Source organism: Phycomyces blakesleeanus, assembly GCF_001638985.1.
Source record: "Phycomyces blakesleeanus NRRL 1555(-) unplaced genomic scaffold PHYBLscaffold_2, whole genome shotgun sequence".
In the NCBI taxonomy this organism is placed as follows: Eukaryota; Fungi; Mucoromycota; class Mucoromycetes; order Mucorales; family Phycomycetaceae; genus Phycomyces; species Phycomyces blakesleeanus.
The window spans coordinates 3,338,921-3,358,588 of NW_017265135.1; the positions used below are offsets into that span (position 1 = coordinate 3,338,921).

General features: G+C 37.3%; 8 protein-coding genes across 8 annotated transcripts; 5 read left to right on the forward strand and 3 right to left on the reverse strand.

Moving 5' to 3' along the window:
- Nucleotides 1-593: 593 nt before the first annotated feature.
- On the reverse strand, nt 594-1,244 carry PHYBLDRAFT_140143 (hypothetical protein; the record flags this gene model as incomplete). Its single annotated transcript, XM_018430336.1, has 4 exons — nt 594-734; nt 811-851; nt 935-985; nt 1,076-1,244. The coding sequence occupies 4 exons, from the start codon at nt 1,242-1,244 to the stop codon at nt 594-596; spliced, it is 402 nt and encodes a 133-aa protein (XP_018298170.1).
- A 4,570-nt stretch (nt 1,245-5,814) lies between these two features.
- On the reverse strand, nt 5,815-7,209 carry PHYBLDRAFT_96899 (hypothetical protein; the record flags this gene model as incomplete). The annotated part of the gene is made up of 1 exon (XM_018443988.1): nt 5,815-7,209. A coding segment is annotated over one exon (1,395 nt), but the record flags the coding sequence as incomplete, so codon positions are not given.
- A 3,495-nt stretch (nt 7,210-10,704) lies between these two features.
- On the forward strand, nt 10,705-11,118 carry PHYBLDRAFT_140145 (hypothetical protein; the record flags this gene model as incomplete). Its single annotated transcript, XM_018430337.1, has 1 exon — nt 10,705-11,118. One exon carries the CDS (start codon nt 10,705-10,707, stop codon nt 11,116-11,118), a length of 414 nt encoding a protein of 137 aa, XP_018298172.1.
- Nucleotides 11,119-11,277: 159 nt separating this feature from the next.
- Nucleotides 11,278-11,814, forward strand: PHYBLDRAFT_106749 (hypothetical protein; the record flags this gene model as incomplete). Its single annotated transcript, XM_018427958.1, has 1 exon — nt 11,278-11,814. The coding sequence occupies one exon, from the start codon at nt 11,278-11,280 to the stop codon at nt 11,812-11,814; it is 537 nt and encodes a 178-aa protein (XP_018298173.1).
- Nucleotides 11,815-11,934: 120 nt separating this feature from the next.
- Nucleotides 11,935-12,624, forward strand: PHYBLDRAFT_101322 (hypothetical protein; the record flags this gene model as incomplete). The annotated part of the gene is made up of 2 exons (XM_018427636.1): nt 11,935-12,261; nt 12,346-12,624. Coding segments are annotated over 2 exons (606 nt in total), but the record flags the coding sequence as incomplete, so codon positions are not given.
- Nucleotides 12,625-15,107: 2,483 nt separating this feature from the next.
- PHYBLDRAFT_98610 (hypothetical protein) lies at nt 15,108-16,502 on the forward strand (the record flags this gene model as incomplete). The annotated part of the gene is made up of 1 exon (XM_018444059.1): nt 15,108-16,502. A coding segment is annotated over one exon (1,395 nt), but the record flags the coding sequence as incomplete, so codon positions are not given.
- Nucleotides 16,503-16,642: 140 nt separating this feature from the next.
- On the reverse strand, nt 16,643-17,053 carry PHYBLDRAFT_14875 (hypothetical protein; the record flags this gene model as incomplete). The annotated part of the gene is made up of 1 exon (XM_018432149.1): nt 16,643-17,053. A coding segment is annotated over one exon (411 nt), but the record flags the coding sequence as incomplete, so codon positions are not given.
- Nucleotides 17,054-17,995: 942 nt separating this feature from the next.
- PHYBLDRAFT_140148 (hypothetical protein) lies at nt 17,996-18,899 on the forward strand (the record flags this gene model as incomplete). Its single annotated transcript, XM_018430338.1, has 4 exons — nt 17,996-18,161; nt 18,220-18,280; nt 18,443-18,504; nt 18,721-18,899. The coding sequence occupies 4 exons, from the start codon at nt 17,996-17,998 to the stop codon at nt 18,897-18,899; spliced, it is 468 nt and encodes a 155-aa protein (XP_018298177.1).
- Nucleotides 18,900-19,668: the final 769 nt, after the last annotated feature.

Below are 19,668 nucleotides of genomic sequence, written 5' to 3' on the forward strand. Positions count from 1 at the left end.
ATCCGATATTCTTTAATTTTATATATTATTATTCCATCTACAATACGAGTATAAGGCATATAAAGGGCGCAAGTTTCTGGTACCAGTATTAATCCGTTCTCAAAAGAACTAGCAGCACATATATAGTAGCCAGTATTATAACACGTAGGCAAAACACAATATGGGTACAATATACCTACCGCCCAAACGATAACCTCAATACTAGTATTATTATTGAAATACCAAAAGCTATGCTTACCTTGCAGCCAAATTTTAACCACTATAAACTTAATTTCAAAGTAACTCACTCGTAAAAAAAAATAGTAAAGGGTAAATACATGCAAAAAATATAATAGCAGAATAAAATATTAATATGAGAGATACTGACCCCGCCAATTTATTAGAAAAAATGTTATCGCTCTAATACATGTATAGTAATTCAAACAGCATATCCGTACAGTTAAGTATGACAATACACCAAAGACACTACGGATATTTATTGTAAGACATATGGGTAAGTGAAGAGTGAGAATTAGCTATGGTTATAATAGCAACAGTTTTTATTTCTACGCTAGAAATATCTGATATGAGTATAGCTATACAAACAGCAAGTCTTAGTATATGATTACCACAGCTACCGCAGCTACGACTATTAAGATGATACAACGACTACGACGACTACGCCCATTACGCCCACTACGAACATTACGAACATTACGAACCTTTCGCCTATTACGATTATTACGACGATACGACTATTACGACGATTGAGACGATTGAGACCATTACTTTTTGTATTGCTTATTAGATGTAGAATTTTAAGACGATTACGACGATTACGACGATTACGACTACTACGACCACTACGACCACTACAATTAGTATGGCGTGTGAGACGATTGAGATCATTACTTTTTTGTATTGTTTATTAGATGTAAATTTTTAAGACGATTACAACGATTATGACTACTACGACTATTACGACTACTACAACTAGTACGACGATCTATACGATTGAGATCATTAATTTTCTGTATTATTTATTAGATGTAGAATTTCAAGACGATTACAACGATTTTGGCGATACGACTATTACTATTATTACGACCACTACGACGATCAAAACGCTTACAACGATTCAGACGATTCCGACCATTAAGACGAGTATGAAGATAACGGTACGAAACGAATACAAGACGATGTGGATAAGGTTTGGAATATTGATGGTCAACGGTATCGGTAAATAAAGACTCAGTTCTGGACATGACTATATTAACATCACCCTTTTTATTTATGCACGAGAAATCTCTTATATACATATAGCTATCCAAATACCAATTCTAGCTGTAGTATTAAGCGAAATTGTTTTTCTGAAGAATAAAGTATACTTACATTTGCATCTATTATGTAAATATTGGGAGTCAAAGAAAAGAAAAAACTATCATGAATGTGAAAAATATGCTGTTAAATAGTAATTACTTCCGGAAGCCTTCATTAACTATTGAAAATAAAAGCACTGTCCTGAAAATACCTTTTCTTTGCATTTTTCTGTACCATATATTGTTCAATATTAAGAACTACACACAATTGTCAGTGTCATACAAAAAATTTAGATGTTCCCTTTCGAATAATCAGAATCTTGTTATATTTTTAAGAAATCAGCTATATATCTTCTCTTTATATGTACAATAATCAGGATCATTAACCTAATAGTTTTTAAGCGCTTGTGCATTCTAGTTTTTGTAACACTGTTACGGAAATACAATTTATTTATAAAATAATAAAACCCAACTACAGAGATGTTAATTGATGATAAGATATAATGATTGAAAAACTATACGAAAAGTGTATTCGTTGGTATATGAAAGCTATAGTATAACTGTTTGGATACGAAAGAGGGAAAGACAAATTGTAAATAGTAAAGAATGGGTAATTTATGAAAGGGGTTCGTAACATCAATTTAGAATGTGTAACCAAAAGTTGCAACAGACAGATATCATTGTATCGGTGAGATACATTTCAACATTAAAGAGTCTTGTCTTTTTTATCATACATGGCTGGTAAAAGGATGTATGGATAAAAAATGTATGTTACTTCGTATGGTTAAAAGAGTGATATTTTATAGTCAATGTTCTGAAAAAGTATCTACAAGCAAATAACAAAGGCTGTATCTACGCTCATGTGCTGTGCGCCTGAGCCAGATAGTGGTTTATGATGTTGAGACGGGCAGTATTGAATTATATGATGAAGTGACCGAAACGGTTTTCTTTTAAAAAAAAGAGATTATATATCGGTTTTTCTTACCAGCTCCTTAGCCCAAATATTGGAAACTGGCAGCTTGTTCTTTCAAGAAAGATAAAAAAGAAAATAAAAGTGCTGTCAAAAGATGGTTTTTATTGCTTTCATCTTTCGGTGCTTATATGGATATTATGATAATTAATAAAGAAAAACAAGATAATCAGTAAGATATTGCTAAGTTATTACGAAGATGCTGGGGTAAACTATGCTTCTTTGGATAATTAATAATAAATAAGAGAGAAGTAGAAATAGCTAAATATTTCTGTGGTTGATTGTTACAATTCTTGTGCCTTTCAATTGATTTATTTACCAGCTATAAGAATTATGTTCTACTTTAGGCCACGACTTGAGCAATTTGTTTACATAATTGATACAAAGAAAGATTTAGAAAGATAGGATATGTTTGGGTCATATGGAAGTTCAAAGACACGCAATGAGCTAATGAAAATGAGATATCTTTTATTTATCGAAGCTCTCAATGAAGATAAAGATAGCAAATAGATCTACCAAGAAGATAATGCTCTCTGCCATGGTTTTATAGTAATAGTAAGGCGGCCAAGTAACCCAGATTTTAACTCTATAGAGATCTCATAAAAATATTCCACCAAAAGAGTGAAAAAGAAAAAAGAGTTTAATCTTCAAAAAACTTTTAAGGGGGTGGTGGTAATTACCTATACGGAATAAAGCAACACTCGGGTTGGTGTTTGTAATAGTAAGTGTATGTTAATGCCTGACTGCGTGACAATACCTGATTGCGTGACAATGCCTAATTGAATGACAATGCTTAATTGCATATATGAGATGAAGAGAGTTAATGGAGGATCATCAAACTATTGATTTTTTTTAAAAGAAAAACTATACCTTTGGAGTTATATGTTTTCATGGATGAGTTGTCAAGTGTAATAAGATCGGCTAAGCCAAGATAGCTAAAGAAGTTGTATTATTGATATATTAGAACTTAATAAGTATAATGACCATTGTTGCTACGAGTCTATATATACATATACATACCTTGGTTGTAAGAAAAAATAAAAATAAAATTCTAACAGATCTCAGTACTGAATATTGTATTACAATATTCATTTATCTGTTTTTCAAGTGTATCCGATTTATCCCAAAAAGTAAAAAAACAAAGATTTTTTTGTCAAGACCTGCGCTTGAAGGCCGATCCACTCAAGTTTACACCCAAGCTTCTCAACAACCCTCATTCCTGCCTACTCGGCATGGCATCAAATTTACCATGACGGCAAAGTATCGGTGAAATGCTTTAATGCCAAACTGCTCGGGACAGGTGTCTGAGACACCCAAGTGAACAGCATAGCATTTACTTAGGCACCTTAACTTTGCTTCGGGTTCGTCCCTCATGTCCAGTTCTGTTTACCAGAGCGTGGGTTACAAGTATCAAAGTCTAAGCAATGAGGGACTTGAAAAGCACAGGGATCATTTCAACAGGAAGCAGTAAAATACAGGCGATTGTACTGGGTAATCTGTCGATTCTGCTGGGAATCTACCTGTATTACCTCACGTCCAGGTGCTCAACGAATTTAAAAAACTCTACGCATCCAGGTGATACACCCTTATACTTGCACCTTTCTGTGACAATCTTGACATGCCCCAAAGGACAAAATCTGGAGAGCCAATATCCAACGTCCTAAGAAAATAGCATGAAGCTACCTCTGCGTTCCTCAGTCTTCTCCATGTTATGTGCCGCACAACACAGAAAAAACTGACGTGGATTTCATCCGGCTTTCGCCTTCATATGAGTGGCTCAGGAAGGTCTTTAACGTCCAGTATGCTCTACACTAAGAGCTACTTTCCCTTACGGTACTTGTGTTCAGTTGGTTTTTTATAAGTATATTTAGCCTTCGATGAAACTTTTCACCAGGATTAGGGAGTTTGTAAAACAACCCGACTCATCGGAAGCTACTTAACACAAAGACAAGAACTCAAGACAAGGTGAGGGGATTGCACCCTCCAATAACCTTTTCCAGGGAGTGAAGGCTACTGACTTGTTGGTATGCCTGGAAAAGCAGTTCACTAGTTCACAATCCAGAGCAGTCAAAAGACTACTCCGGTTCAAACATTGGAGCTTCTCCATCTCAAACAATAAAGTCCAAGACGGAATCCCTTTTGGTTTCTTTTCCACTGCAGTAAATGCAGGTAGAATCGCTCAAAGTACGGACCAATTTTAGGCCATGGTACCTTGAGCGAACTCAATGACTAGACGCCAAAGAGTGCAGTGCGTTCAATAAAAAAACCAGGATCTCATATTAAGACAAGCCTTATAAATAAGGCGTCTACAATGAGCGAGTTGGAAAAGAGCCCGGAGACTCACTGTTAAAGACCATGATATACACATTTTGCATGAAAATGTTTACGTATATTCCTTTTGATATATCGTGACCGATAGAATACGAGGTACTCAGTGACCACTCCAAGAGTAGAGATATAAATAAAAATCGAGTATAAGGTTAATATACTTGTCATGTTAAAGTATGTGTGTGTGTGTACGCATTTACTTACCTAACCGATAATCGCAAAAAGATTAAAAAGTACTGGTGCTCAAAAGCAAAACGGAACTGGAAACTGAACATTGGGCAAAGTGATAATAAAAAAGAAAACACAGAATCAAAGTTAGTGTATCGATCTATGAAAGTGTATGTATTCGCGTTTACTTACCTCGCAGATAAACTGCGAATGGTTTAACCAGTACTACTGTTCCTTGCACATGAAATCGTCCTTGTGTCCTTGTACATGAAATCGACCTTGTGTCCTGGTACATGAAATCGACCTTGTGTCCTTGAACATGAAATCCCCCTTGTGTCCTGGTACATGAAATCGACCTTGTGTCCTTGAACATGAAATCCCCCTTGTGTCCTGGTACATGAAATCGACCTTGTGTCCTTGAACATGAAATCGACCTTGTGTCCTTGAACATGAAATCGTCCTTGTGTCCTGGTACATGAAATCGACCTTGTGTCCTTGAACATGAAATCGTCCTTGTGTCCTTGTACATGAAATCGTTTGGGAATCCTTGTACATGAAATCCCGTTTGTGTTCTTCTGCAAGAAATCTCCCTGGTGTTCCTAGTACATGGAATCGCCCAAGTGTTCCTTGCGCAGGAAAACACCCTGGTGTTCCTTGTACATGGAATCGCCCAAGTGTTCCTTGCGCAGGAAATCGTCCTGGTGTTCCTTGTACATGGAATCGCCCAAGTGTTCCTTGCGCAGGAAAACACCCTGGTGTTCCTAGTACATGGAATCGCCCAAGTGTTCCTTGCGCAGGAAAACACCCTGGTGTTCCTTGTACATGGAATCGCCCAAGTGTTCCTTGCGCAGGAAATCTCCCTGGTGTTCCTAGTACATGGAATCGCCCAAGTGTTCCTTGCGCAGGAAAACACCCTGGTGTTCCTAGTACATGTAATCGCCCAAGTGTTCCTTGCACAGGAAATCGCCCTGGTGTTCCTTGTACATGGAATCGCCCAAGTGTTCCTTGCGCAGGAAATCGCCCTGGTGTTCCTTGTACATGGAATCGCCCAAGTGTTCCTTGCGCAGGAAATCTCCCTGGTGTTCCTAGTACATGGAATCGCCCAAGTGTTCCTTGCGCAGGAAATCGCCCTGGTGTTCCTTGTACATGGAATCGCCCAAGTGTTCCTTGCGCAGGAAAACACCCTGGTGTTCCTTGTACATGGAATCGCCCAAGTGTTCCTTGCGCAGGAAATCTCCCTGGTGTTCCTAGTACATGGAATCGCCCAAGTGTTCCTTGCGCAGGAAAACACCCTGGTGTTCCTAGTACATGTAATCGCCCAAGTGTTCCTTGCGCAGGAAAACACCCTGGTGTTCCTAGTACATGGAATCGCCCAAGTGTTCCTTGCGCAGGAAAACACCTTGGTGTTCCTAGTACATGGAATCGCCCAAGTGTTCCTTGCGCAGGAAATCTCCCTGGTGTTCCTAGTACATGGAATCGCCCAAGTGTTCCTTGCGCAGGAAAACTCCCTGGTGTTCCTAGTACATGGAATCGCCCAAGTGTTCCTTGCGCAGGAAAACACCCTGGTGTTCCTTGTACATGGAATCGCCCAAGTGTTCCTTGCGCAGGAAAACACCCTGGTGTTCCTAGTACATGGAATCGCCCAAGTGTTCCTTGCACAGGAAAACACCTTGGTGTTCCTAGTACATGTAATCGCCCAAGTGTTCCTTGCGCAGGAAATCGCCCTGGTGTTCCTTGTACATGGAATCGCCCAAGTGTTCCTTGCGCAGGAAATCTCCCTGGTGTTCCTAGTACATGGAATCGCCCAAGTGTTCCTTGCGCAGGAAAACACCCTGGTGTTCCTTGTACATGGAATCGCCCAAGTGTTCCTTGCGCAGGAAATCTCCCTGGTGTTCCTAGTACATGGAATCGCCCAAGTGTTCCTTGCGCAGGAAAACACCCTGGTGTTCCTAGTACATGTAATCGCCCAAGTGTTCCTTGCGCAGGAAAACACCCTGGTGTTCCTTGTACATGGAATCGCCCAAGTGTTCCTTGCGCAGGAAAACACCTTGGTGTTCCTAGTACATGGAATCGCCCAAGTGTTCCTTGCGCAGGAAATCTCCCTGGTGTTCCTAGTACATGGAATCGCCCAAGTGTTCCTTGCGCAGGAAAACTCCCTGGTGTTCCTAGTACATGGAATCGCCCAAGTGTTCCTTGCGCAGGAAAACACCTTGGTGTTCCTAGTACATGGAATCGCCCAAGTGTTCCTTGCGCAGGAAATCTCCCTGGTGTTCCTTGTACATGGAATCGCCCAAGTGTTCCTTGCGCAGGAAATCTCCCTGGTGTTCCTTGTACATGGAATCGCCCAAGTGTTCCTTGCGCAGGAAAACACCCTGGTGTTCCTTGTACATGGAATCGCCCAAGTGTTCCTTGCGCAGGAAAACACCCTGGTGTTTCTTGTACAGGGAATCGCCCTGGTGTTTCTTGTTTAGGGGATCGCCTTGATGGTTCTTGTGCTGGAAATTGCCCAGGTGTTCCTTGCGCAGGAAATCGCACTGGTGTTCCTTGTACATGAAATCGCCCAGGTGTTCCCTGTGCTGGAAATCGACCTAGTTTTTCTTGTACATGAACTCGACATGAAAGACTTTTTCGTGAACCACAGTGGAATGGATTTTGGACATATGATCAAAAAGAAAACAGATGCAAAAAACATTGTGCTGTAGTTAGTAGTTGACCATGTCAAAGTTTGATTGTGTCTGTATAATACTTTACCTGCTATTAGACTGGACATCATTTTTGGAGCTTAGCTAGAAACTGCGTCTGGGGTACGTTTTCATAATAAATATCAGTATGCACCTTATACGGATAGAAGGATATAGGCATTTAAAGACAATTTTCTTACCGTGTCGGAAACCAAGGACCACTGAAAGGAAACCAGGAGGAAGAGGAGGGATAACAGGAAATTGAGAATTGTATCGATTCTTATATGAAAAAAAATGGGGATAGCGCAGCACGGAAGGCGTAAAATGCCTATTTTGGATAAATCAAAACAAATTCATATGAAAATTAAATAGTTTCATGTTTTCAGTAAAAGCTTCATGTTTTTTATCGCATATTTTTATTGTGTATTTTTATCGCATATTTCTATCAAGGACCTATTGGTATTATCTAATAAATACATTGAATATTACCAACACTGAATACATTTGAGTATTACCTTGTTTTAGATAACATTTATATTCCTTTAGGGAATATATTTCTATATCTTTATGTTCACACTACTGATAATCATTATTATTATTATTATTATTTTAAAAAAAAATACCAAGTAAATAAAGAAATCCTTCTTAATATTATAACCACACTTTGTTTTCTTTCGCTTCACAAAGTATCCTGAAAGTCATATACGTAGATAAGAACTACTACTAAGAAAATAATAGTATGTATTTATTAAGCTATTTTTTTTATTTAGGCTATTCAGTTTTACATATATATGCAATATCTCTTGTGAACTACAAACATAGTACTCTTTCTTACTCTTGATCAATAAAAATATTGTTATTATAATGTATATTCACATATCTTAGCTAGCATGACTTATTCTTTACATAATTATGTCTAGAGGCAAAATTTTAATTATATAAATTTCATGGCAATTGAAACTTTAGTGGTTTGTATGATAGATTGCCCAAATGCGTAAGAAAAGATAATAGATACTGATCTACTATAATATCATTTTAGCCTATATATTGTGGATATCAGTCTATTCTCTTGAAAATAATAAGAAAATAAATAGAGAGATGTGTTAGGATAGTCTATATTACTTTTATTTTTTGATGGTTAAATATATATACATTAACAGATAATATAATAATACAGTCAGTAAGATCAACTTCAGCAGTTTACTGAAATATTTACATTTAAAGTTATCTTAAGATATTAAGACTTGGAGTATATTATTTACATCTTAACAATATTTCAAGGCTTGTATAGATTATGTACTTTAAATCAATTTAATATCTTATACTGGTAGAGCCTAAATATTTATAGACAAGCTGGTGGCACTGTTGGTTTCGGACAAGTACCCATATTCAATTACCAGCACAATTAGTATTATTCAAACTATCCAATTTTCTCAATAAAATGCTATCAGCTTAACTCAGAAAAACTATATATTCCCAAATAAATCAACTCAATAAAAAACAACTTTTGCACACATATTTTCTTTTTCTTTCTTTTCTCTGGGTATTTATCTGAAGAACACTTTTATTTGTTACAAAGACTATGAATATTTATCTGATAATCCCGTTTTTCCTTTTCTAAATGTTTTTTTACAAACTTCTTACACCACACCAACATACACAGCACGTCTCACCACTCTCCTACTAATTTATCTGGAATCATTCGACATTATATTTCTGTGACCTCCGTTTCTCGCCAAATATTGACTACTATCATGTTTTTAATGGCGTTCTTTCTTCTGCTCAAAAGTCTTACTGGAGAACAATTTCCGGCAATTTTTTGTTTGTTTTTGACAATATGTAAAATATATTAAGAATAGCATATAAATAGGGCAGTAGTATTAAGTGTATCTGCAATATTCAATATATTTACAGCAACAAAGATATTATTTATATATAGTGCAATTTGGCATATGTGTTAATAAAATTAGATTTTTTTTAAGCTGGTTAAAAAAAATCGGAAATCATTTCTATTAAACAGTTCAAATATAACAAGATTTGCAAGACTTTTCTCTATCGATGTAGATTGCTACCTTGTCTTCTCTTGATAAAAAAATATTTTTTTAATCTCTCTTCAAAGTTAGGTGAAAAAAATGAATTTTAGCGGTATTTTAAAGAAAATTTACAATATTGAAATGGTACAAACCTTGTAAAAAGTGGGATTTTACATTACCGATATCTATTTATGGTAATATATTACGTGAATATGTCTTTAAACATCTTTCTCCAGTTCAGTTGTTATAGGCAGCTTGAATACTTTGCTTTATAACTTTTACTATAATATATCTTTCTATAATTATGTATAAGATATATCTTTAATAATATATCTCAACTGTTGTTATTATTTTGTACAAAGTATGTATTTTCAAAATCGTTGTAGTGAGGTTAAAAGTATATAAATTCTGAATGTAATGTGCACTTAAAGAGGTACAGAAAAATTATAAAAATCTTTAAATGGGCTGAACATTTTGTGAAATAATATTTGTAAAAAACAAATTAGATGTAGTTATGGAGAATAGAATTCTCTATCAACTCATGTCAACAGTTTTTTATTTCTTTATGTAAAATATTTAATTCAACAAATTTAAAAAAAAGTTAAGAAAATATAACCTTCAACATAAAAACAGATAAATTATTAGTGCAATGAGCGCCTAAAGAGGTACCGAAAAATTATAAAAATCTTTAAATGGGCTGAACATTTTGTGAAATACCATTTGTAAAAAACAACCTATATGTAGTTATACAGAATAGAATTTTCTATCGACTCATGTCAATAGTTTTTTATTTCTTTATGTAAAATATTTATTTAGAGACCTTTAAAGTAAGATAAAAAGTTTATTATTTGTCATTACTTTGAACAGTCATTAGTTTCAAAACCAAAAAAAAATTATACATCGGACACTAAATATTATAAAATGATTGCTGAAACTAAGAGAAAAAAAGACGACTGCTGAAACACAAGATGAGACTGATTATTAAATAATTTTTTCTGATGTAATGCAGGTAGAATGGATCTGCCTTTGTCTCATTGCCTAAAACATAGACCTTATACCCAATTGATTATCTTCTTCCAAAAACATTATCCGAGTTTTAGTACCAATAGATTTTGCTAAGAGAAAAGTACATCGAATTTTTATTCTTTTCTTCCTTTGGAAATAAACATCATATACAAAAAATCTACCAAATATTTTCACATATTTAATCCAAGTCTTTATACAACATGCCTTTCCCTAGTCGCCGCCAACAGCATATTAAGCGCATGGTTCAAAATAGAATGGAAAACGCTGCCAGAAAGAATAAAGAATTACTTGTCTGTAATTTAGATATCGAAGATTTGAATACTGAACTTGAAGAGACCAAAATAAATTCATCAAGCCCTATTCTTCAGTGGAGAGAAGGTGCTGGAAAAGAGATTCCTGGAGTATATAGAAAAGACTTGTCAACAACAATGTGGAGAAAGCGCAAGACTGAAGAAACATTAATTGAGAATGCTAAGAGCAACTATAAACTTGAAGATTTGGGATTCTTTCGATTGACTCAATCAAATACAGCACTTGTAGAGAATACAATCAGTGAGACCTCTCAAGAAGGATTATTTGATGCTGAGACTGAGAGTGAGAATGAGAAAATTTAGCTTTCTTATGAGAACCTTTGTGAATATATTAAGCAACAAATCAGTCTTCCTTCTGACAAATTTATCAGTGTATATGAGATGATGAAGCACCAGGCTGTGAAAACATACTTTTTCAATAGAATTCAAGGCTTTAGAAAAATGGAAGCATCAATTCAAGCAATGGAGAATGTGTATAACCAAACCAACACGTATCTCCCACTCGCCATCCGAAAGTGGGGAAAGGAGTATATTGCCACCGGATATATTTCTCAGCGTCAACAGGGAAGATTCATTCGACCACCTTTTGTACTTGCAGATGAAGCTATTGCAAACGCAACGTCAAACTGGATCCGTCAGCAAAAAATTGAGAAAAGAACAGCTAGCAACGTTAAGAGATATATTGATCAAATTTTGTATCCAGTAAAATTTGGAGTTGTGAGAGATATATCTTTATCTATTATCAATAAATATATGAAAACTTGGGGATTCTCATTCAGAAAATTCACTAGCACAGTTTATGTTGATGGTCACGAAAGAGAAGACGTTATCAAGTATAGAGAAGAATGGTCACAGCGAATGATGACATATAAAAGAAGAATGGAAGAATATTCGAGAGATAACATGGAAGTTGTTGAAGAGCCAAAAGTCTTGCATGGTGAAAAGAAACTTGTCTTGGTTACACATGACGAATCAACCTTTTATGCATATGACAGATGAGAGAAAAACTGGCTGGATGACAAAGAAAACCCTTTGCCCAAAAAAGATCAAGGGCAAAGTATAATGGTCAGTGAGTTTCAATGTGCTTGTCATGGTACAATGCGAAGACAGAAGTGGAGTTCCCGAAAGCTGTTTTTTGCTGGTGAAGGAAGAGATGGATACTGGACAAGTGACGATATGATCGAGCAGCTTATAAAAGATGCAATTCCCCTCTTTGAGTTGCTGCACCCAGACAGTCAAGCTGTATTCATATTCGACCAAAGCAGCAATCACCGAGCATTTGCAAATAATGCCTTACTTGCCAAAAGGTTTACCTTGAACGACAAGCCAGTCAAAGAAGACGAAGAGTTCGATTTTAAGAACACAACATTTCTTTTGGATGGTGAGCCTTGTCCTCAGGCTATGTATTACACGAAAATGGAAACCATAACGAAGAAGAAAAGATCTGTAAATATTCCTGTAAAATATGTAAAAGGAATCAGAAGTATTTTGGAGGAGCGTCTTCTTTGGTTGGATACAAATCCATACAAGCCTGGTAGCAAGTGGCTTGCTGATTGTTGCAAAGATGAAGAGCCGGATTCTAGATGCTGCGCCCGCCACTTTCTTGCTGCCCAGCCCGATTTCAAGGAACAAAAGACTGTCATCTGTGAGGTTGTGGAGGCAAATGACCACATCTTTGAGATGTATCCGAAGTTTCACTGCAAGTGCAACTGGATAGAGAGGTACTGGGGAGCTGCCAAGGATTTGGCCAGAAAGGAGTCCGACTATACCTTTAAATCACTAAAGGTTAATGTCGACTCTTATCTGGACAGAGCTGGTGAACTTGCAAAGGTTCGCTGCTTTTACAACAAGTCCTGGCGCTTCATTGAAGCCTACAGTCAAAACTGCACTGGTGATGCTGCATATGAAAAAGTAAAACAATACTCTGCCAGAGTTTATGCTTCACATAGAAAAGTTCTAAAAAATGACTAAAATTTTAAATCTCTAAAAAAATGAATATTACTATATTTTATCTTTATCTCTCTATTAAATAATTATTATAATAAAAAAACTTCTCTCTATCCTTTTTTTTACATTAATTGATCGGTGTTTTAATACTAAAAGTTGCGGAGTTTTCGATTTTGAATATTGAAATGATTGGAAAAAATTAATACTTATCGAAACTTGCACTATACAAGAAGTACAGATTATAAGAAAAGATAAGGTAGTAGTTAAAAGATATACAGTTCTGTCTTTATTTCGCAGGAGTACTTAATATATTGAATTCATGTAAAATTTTGGCTAGAAATTATATTTTTCTTTCTTACTCTATTTTACGTTTTTATTTTGATTCTTCTCATTTACTGTTTATCATGAGTCAAAGATTTAAATCAAGGTTCCAATTGTCTACTATTTTTTTTTCTCTTTTGTTCTCATTTAACTTAAACTCGTTTAATTGAATATATGCATTTCAGAAAAAAAAATATTAAGAAAATATTGGAAACTAATCAGAAGACTTGTTGATATTGATGATTTAGTTGCTGCTGCTGCTGCTGCTTCTATTGATATGATATGCTCAGTCTTGATGATTTATCAAGAAAAGTGCACAAAAGTAAAACAGAAAGTAAAAGACAAGAGAAGAATAATAAAAGTATATACATATGGAGATATGGAGGGATTCTTACCTGTTATATTCTGTGCTTTGATCTTAGAAAACATATTATTGTTCTGGTTTTATTAGATGGGCTATATCAGCATTACATATAATTCAAAATATGTAGCTAGTTTGATAGGGTATAAGCAACGTTACATTTTTTTGTTAAAATAGTTATAGATATTGTATATTGAAAATAATGTAAAAGCAGAAGGGTCGAGTAAAGAAAAAAAAACTCCCTGACTAGACTCTGTATCAAAGAGTAATATCTTTATCAGAGAAAAAGAGAAAAGAAAAAGTATGAATACATACTATTAGAGATCTACAGTAGCTGTAAAATATCTACAATACTCTTGTAAATAATTTTTTTAATGATTTTAATATGATTTCAAAGCAATATAAACTGTAACAGTATATATACTACAGTGTCCAAAAGAAAAGTTTAACAGCTTTATTATTTATCTATAGCTTTACTAATACATTTATATAATTAAAATTTTGCCTCTAGACATAATTATGTAAAGAATAAGTCATGCTAGCTAAGATATGTGAATATACATTATAATAACAATATTTTTATTGATCAAGAGTAAGAAAGAGTACTATGTTTGTAGTTCACAAGAGATATTGCATATATATGTAAAACTGAATAGCCTAAATAAAAAAAATAGCTTAATAAATACATACTATTATTTTCTTAGTAGTAGTTCTTATCTACGTATATGACTTTCAGGATACTTTGTGAAGCGAAAGAAAACAAAGTGTGATTATAATATTAAGAAGGATTTCTTTATTTACTTGGTATTTTTTTTTAAAATAATAATAATAATAATAATGATTATCAGTAGTGTGAACATAAAGATATAGAAATATATTCCCTAAAGGAATATAAATGTTATCTAAAACAAGGTAATACTCAAATGTATTCAGTGTTGGTAATATTCAATGTATTTATTAGATAATACCAATAGGTCCTTGATAGAAATATGCGATAAAAATACACAATAAAAATATGCGATAAAAAACATGAAGCTTTTACTGAAAACATGAAACTATTTAATTTTCATATGAATTTGTTTTGATTTATCCAAAATAGGCATTTTACGCCTTCCGTGCTGCGCTATCCCCATTTTTTTTCATATAAGAATCGATACAATTCTCAATTTCCTGTTATCCCTCCTCTTCCTCCTGGTTTCCTTTCAGTGGTCCTTGGTTTCCGACACGGTAAGAAAATTGTCTTTAAATGCCTATATCCTTCTATCCGTATAAGGTGCATACTGATATTTATTATGAAAACGTACCCCAGACGCAGTTTCTAGCTAAGCTCCAAAAATGATGTCCAGTCTAATAGCAGGTAAAGTATTATACAGACACAATCAAACTTTGACATGGTCAACTACTAACTACAGCACAATGTTTTTTGCATCTGTTTTCTTTTTGATCATATGTCCAAAATCCATTCCACTGTGGTTCACGAAAAAGTCTTTCATGTCGAGTTCATGTACAAGAAAAACTAGGTCGATTTCCAGCACAGGGAACACCTGGGCGATTTCATGTACAAGGAACACCAGTGCGATTTCCTGCGCAAGGAACACCTGGGCAATTTCCAGCACAAGAACCATCAAGGCGATCCCCTAAACAAGAAACACCAGGGCGATTCCCTGTACAAGAAACACCAGGGTGTTTTCCTGCGCAAGGAACACTTGGGCGATTCCATGTACAAGGAACACCAGGGTGTTTTCCTGCGCAAGGAACACTTGGGCGATTCCATGTACAAGGAACACCAGGGAGATTTCCTGCGCAAGGAACACTTGGGCGATTCCATGTACAAGGAACACCAGGGAGATTTCCTGCGCAAGGAACACTTGGGCGGTTCCATGTACTAGGAACACCAAGGTGTTTTCCTGCGCAAGGAACACTTGGGCGATTCCATGTACTAGGAACACCAGGGAGTTTTCCTGCGCAAGGAACACTTGGGCGATTCCATGTACTAGGAACACCAGGGAGATTTCCTGCGCAAGGAACACTTGGGCGATTCCATGTACTAGGAACACCAAGGTGTTTTCCTGCGCAAGGAACACTTGGGCGATTCCATGTACAAGGAACACCAGGGTGTTTTCCTGCGCAAGGAACACTTGGGCGATTACATGTACTAGGAACACCAGGGTGTTTTCCTGCGCAAGGAACACTTGGGCGATTCCATGTACTAGGAACACCAGGGAGATTTCCTGCGCAAGGAACACTTGGGCGATTCCATGTACAAGGAACACCAGGGTGTTTTCCTGCGCAAGGAACACTTGGGCGATTCCATGTACTAGGAACACCAGGGAGATTTCCTGCGCAAGGAACACTTGGGCGATTCCATGTACAAGGAACACCAGGGCGATTTCCTGCGCAAGGAACACTTGGGCGATTCCATGTACTAGGAACACCAAGGTGTTTTCCTGTGCAAGGAACACTTGGGCGATTCCATGTACTAGGAACACCAGGGTGTTTTCCTGCGCAAGGAACACTTGGGCGATTCCATGTACAAGGAACACCAGGGTGTTTTCCTGCGCAAGGAACACTTGGGCGATTCCATGTACTAGGAACACCAGGGAGTTTTCCTGCGCAAGGAACACTTGGGCGATTCCATGTACTAGGAACACCAGGGAGATTTCCTGCGCAAGGAACACTTGGGCGATTCCATGTACTAGGAACACCAAGGTGTTTTCCTGCGCAAGGAACACTTGGGCGATTCCATGTACAAGGAACACCAGGGTGTTTTCCTGCGCAAGGAACACTTGGGCGATTACATGTACTAGGAACACCAGGGTGTTTTCCTGCGCAAGGAACACTTGGGCGATTCCATGTACTAGGAACACCAGGGAGATTTCCTGCGCAAGGAACACTTGGGCGATTCCATGTACAAGGAACACCAGGGTGTTTTCCTGCGCAAGGAACACTTGGGCGATTCCATGTACTAGGAACACCAGGGAGATTTCCTGCGCAAGGAACACTTGGGCGATTCCATGTACAAGGAACACCAGGGCGATTTCCTGCGCAAGGAACACTTGGGCGATTCCATGTACTAGGAACACCAGGGAGATTTCCTGCGCAAGGAACACTTGGGCGATTCCATGTACAAGGAACACCAGGGCGATTTCCTGCGCAAGGAACACTTGGGCGATTCCATGTACAAGGAACACCAGGGCGATTTCCTGCGCAAGGAACACTTGGGCGATTACATGTACTAGGAACACCAGGGTGTTTTCCTGCGCAAGGAACACTTGGGCGATTCCATGTACTAGGAACACCAGGGAGATTTCCTGCGCAAGGAACACTTGGGCGATTCCATGTACAAGGAACACCAGGGTGTTTTCCTGCGCAAGGAACACTTGGGCGATTCCATGTACTAGGAACACCAGGGTGTTTTCCTGCGCAAGGAACACTTGGGCGATTCCATGTACAAGGAACACCAGGACGATTTCCTGCGCAAGGAACACTTGGGCGATTCCATGTACAAGGAACACCAGGGTGTTTTCCTGCGCAAGGAACACTTGGGCGATTCCATGTACTAGGAACACCAGGGAGATTTCTTGCAGAAGAACACAAACGGGATTTCATGTACAAGGATTCCCAAACGATTTCATGTACAAGGACACAAGGACGATTTCATGTTCAAGGACACAAGGTCGATTTCATGTACCAGGACACAAGGACGATTTCATGTTCAAGGACACAAGGTCGATTTCATGTTCAAGGACACAAGGTCGATTTCATGTACCAGGACACAAGGGGGATTTCATGTTCAAGGACACAAGGTCGATTTCATGTACCAGGACACAAGGGGGATTTCATGTTCAAGGACACAAGGTCGATTTCATGTACCAGGACACAAGGTCGATTTCATGTACAAGGACACAAGGACGATTTCATGTGCAAGGAACAGTAGTACTGGTTAAACCATTCGCAGTTTATCTGCGAGGTAAGTAAACGCGAATACATACACTTTCATAGATCGATACACTAACTTTGATTCTGTGTTTTCTTTTTTATTATCACTTTGCCCAATGTTCAGTTTCCAGTTCCGTTTTGCTTTTGAGCACCAGTACTTTTTAATCTTTTTGCGATTATCGGTTAGGTAAGTAAATGCGTACACACACACACATACTTTAACATGACAAGTATATTAACCTTATACTCGATTTTTATTTATATCTCTACTCTTGGAGTGGTCACTGAGTACCTCGTATTCTATCGGTCACGATATATCAAAAGGAATATACGTAAACATTTTCATGCAAAATGTGTATATCATGGTCTTTAACAGTGAGTCTCCGGGCTCTTTTCCAACTCGCTCATTGTAGACGCCTTATTTATAAGGCTTGTCTTAATATGAGATCCTGGTTTTTTTATTGAACGCACTGCACTCTTTGGCGTCTAGTCATTGAGTTCGCTCAAGGTACCATGGCCTAAAATTGGTCCGTACTTTGAGCGATTCTACCTGCATTTACTGCAGTGGAAAAGAAACCAAAAGGGATTCCGTCTTGGACTTTATTGTTTGAGATGGAGAAGCTCCAATGTTTGAACCGGAGTAGTCTTTTGACTGCTCTGGATTGTGAACTAGTGAACTGCTTTTCCAGGCATACCAACAAGTCAGTAGCCTTCACTCCCTGGAAAAGGTTATTGGAGGGTGCAATCCCCTCACCTTGTCTTGAGTTCTTGTCTTTGTGTTAAGTAGCTTCCGATGAGTCGGGTTGTTTTACAAACTCCCTAATCCTGGTGAAAAGTTTCATCGAAGGCTAAATATACTTATAAAAAACCAACTGAACACAAGTACCGTAAGGGAAAGTAGCTCTTAGTGTAGAGCATACTGGACGTTAAAGACCTTCCTGAGCCACTCATATGAAGGCGAAAGCCGGATGAAATCCACGTCAGTTTTTTCTGTGTTGTGCGGCACATAACATGGAGAAGACTGAGGAACGCAGAGGTAGCTTCATGCTATTTTCTTAGGACGTTGGATATTGGCTCTCCAGATTTTGTCCTTTGGGGCATGTCAAGATTGTCACAGAAAGGTGCAAGTATAAGGGTGTATCACCTGGATGCGTAGAGTTTTTTAAATTCGTTGAGCACCTGGACGTGAGGTAATACAGGTAGATTCCCAGCAGAATCGACAGATTACCCAGTACAATCGCCTGTATTTTACTGCTTCCTGTTGAAATGATCCCTGTGCTTTTCAAGTCCCTCATTGCTTAGACTTTGATACTTGTAACCCACGCTCTGGTAAACAGAACTGGACATGAGGGACGAACCCGAAGCAAAGTTAAGGTGCCTAAGTAAATGCTATGCTGTTCACTTGGGTGTCTCAGACACCTGTCCCGAGCAGTTTGGCATTAAAGCATTTCACCGATACTTTGCCGTCATGGTAAATTTGATGCCATGCCGAGTAGGCAGGAATGAGGGTTGTTGAGAAGCTTGGGTGTAAACTTGAGTGGATCGGCCTTCAAGCGCAGGTCTTGACAAAAAAATCTTTGTTTTTTTACTTTTTGGGATAAATCGGATACACTTGAAAAACAGATAAATGAATATTGTAATACAATATTCAGTACTGAGATCTGTTAGAATTTTATTTTTATTTTTTCTTACAACCAAGGTATGTATATGTATATATAGACTCGTAGCAACAATGGTCATTATACTTATTAAGTTCTAATATATCAATAATACAACTTCTTTAGCTATCTTGGCTTAGCCGATCTTATTACACTTGACAACTCATCCATGAAAACATATAACTCCAAAGGTATAGTTTTTCTTTTAAAAAAAATCAATAGTTTGATGATCCTCCATTAACTCTCTTCATCTCATATATGCAATTAAGCATTGTCATTCAATTAGGCATTGTCACGCAATCAGGTATTGTCACGCAGTCAGGCATTAACATACACTTACTATTACAAACACCAACCCGAGTGTTGCTTTATTCCGTATAGGTAATTACCACCACCCCCTTAAAAGTTTTTTGAAGATTAAACTCTTTTTTCTTTTTCACTCTTTTGGTGGAATATTTTTATGAGATCTCTATAGAGTTAAAATCTGGGTTACTTGGCCGCCTTACTATTACTATAAAACCATGGCAGAGAGCATTATCTTCTTGGTAGATCTATTTGCTATCTTTATCTTCATTGAGAGCTTCGATAAATAAAAGATATCTCATTTTCATTAGCTCATTGCGTGTC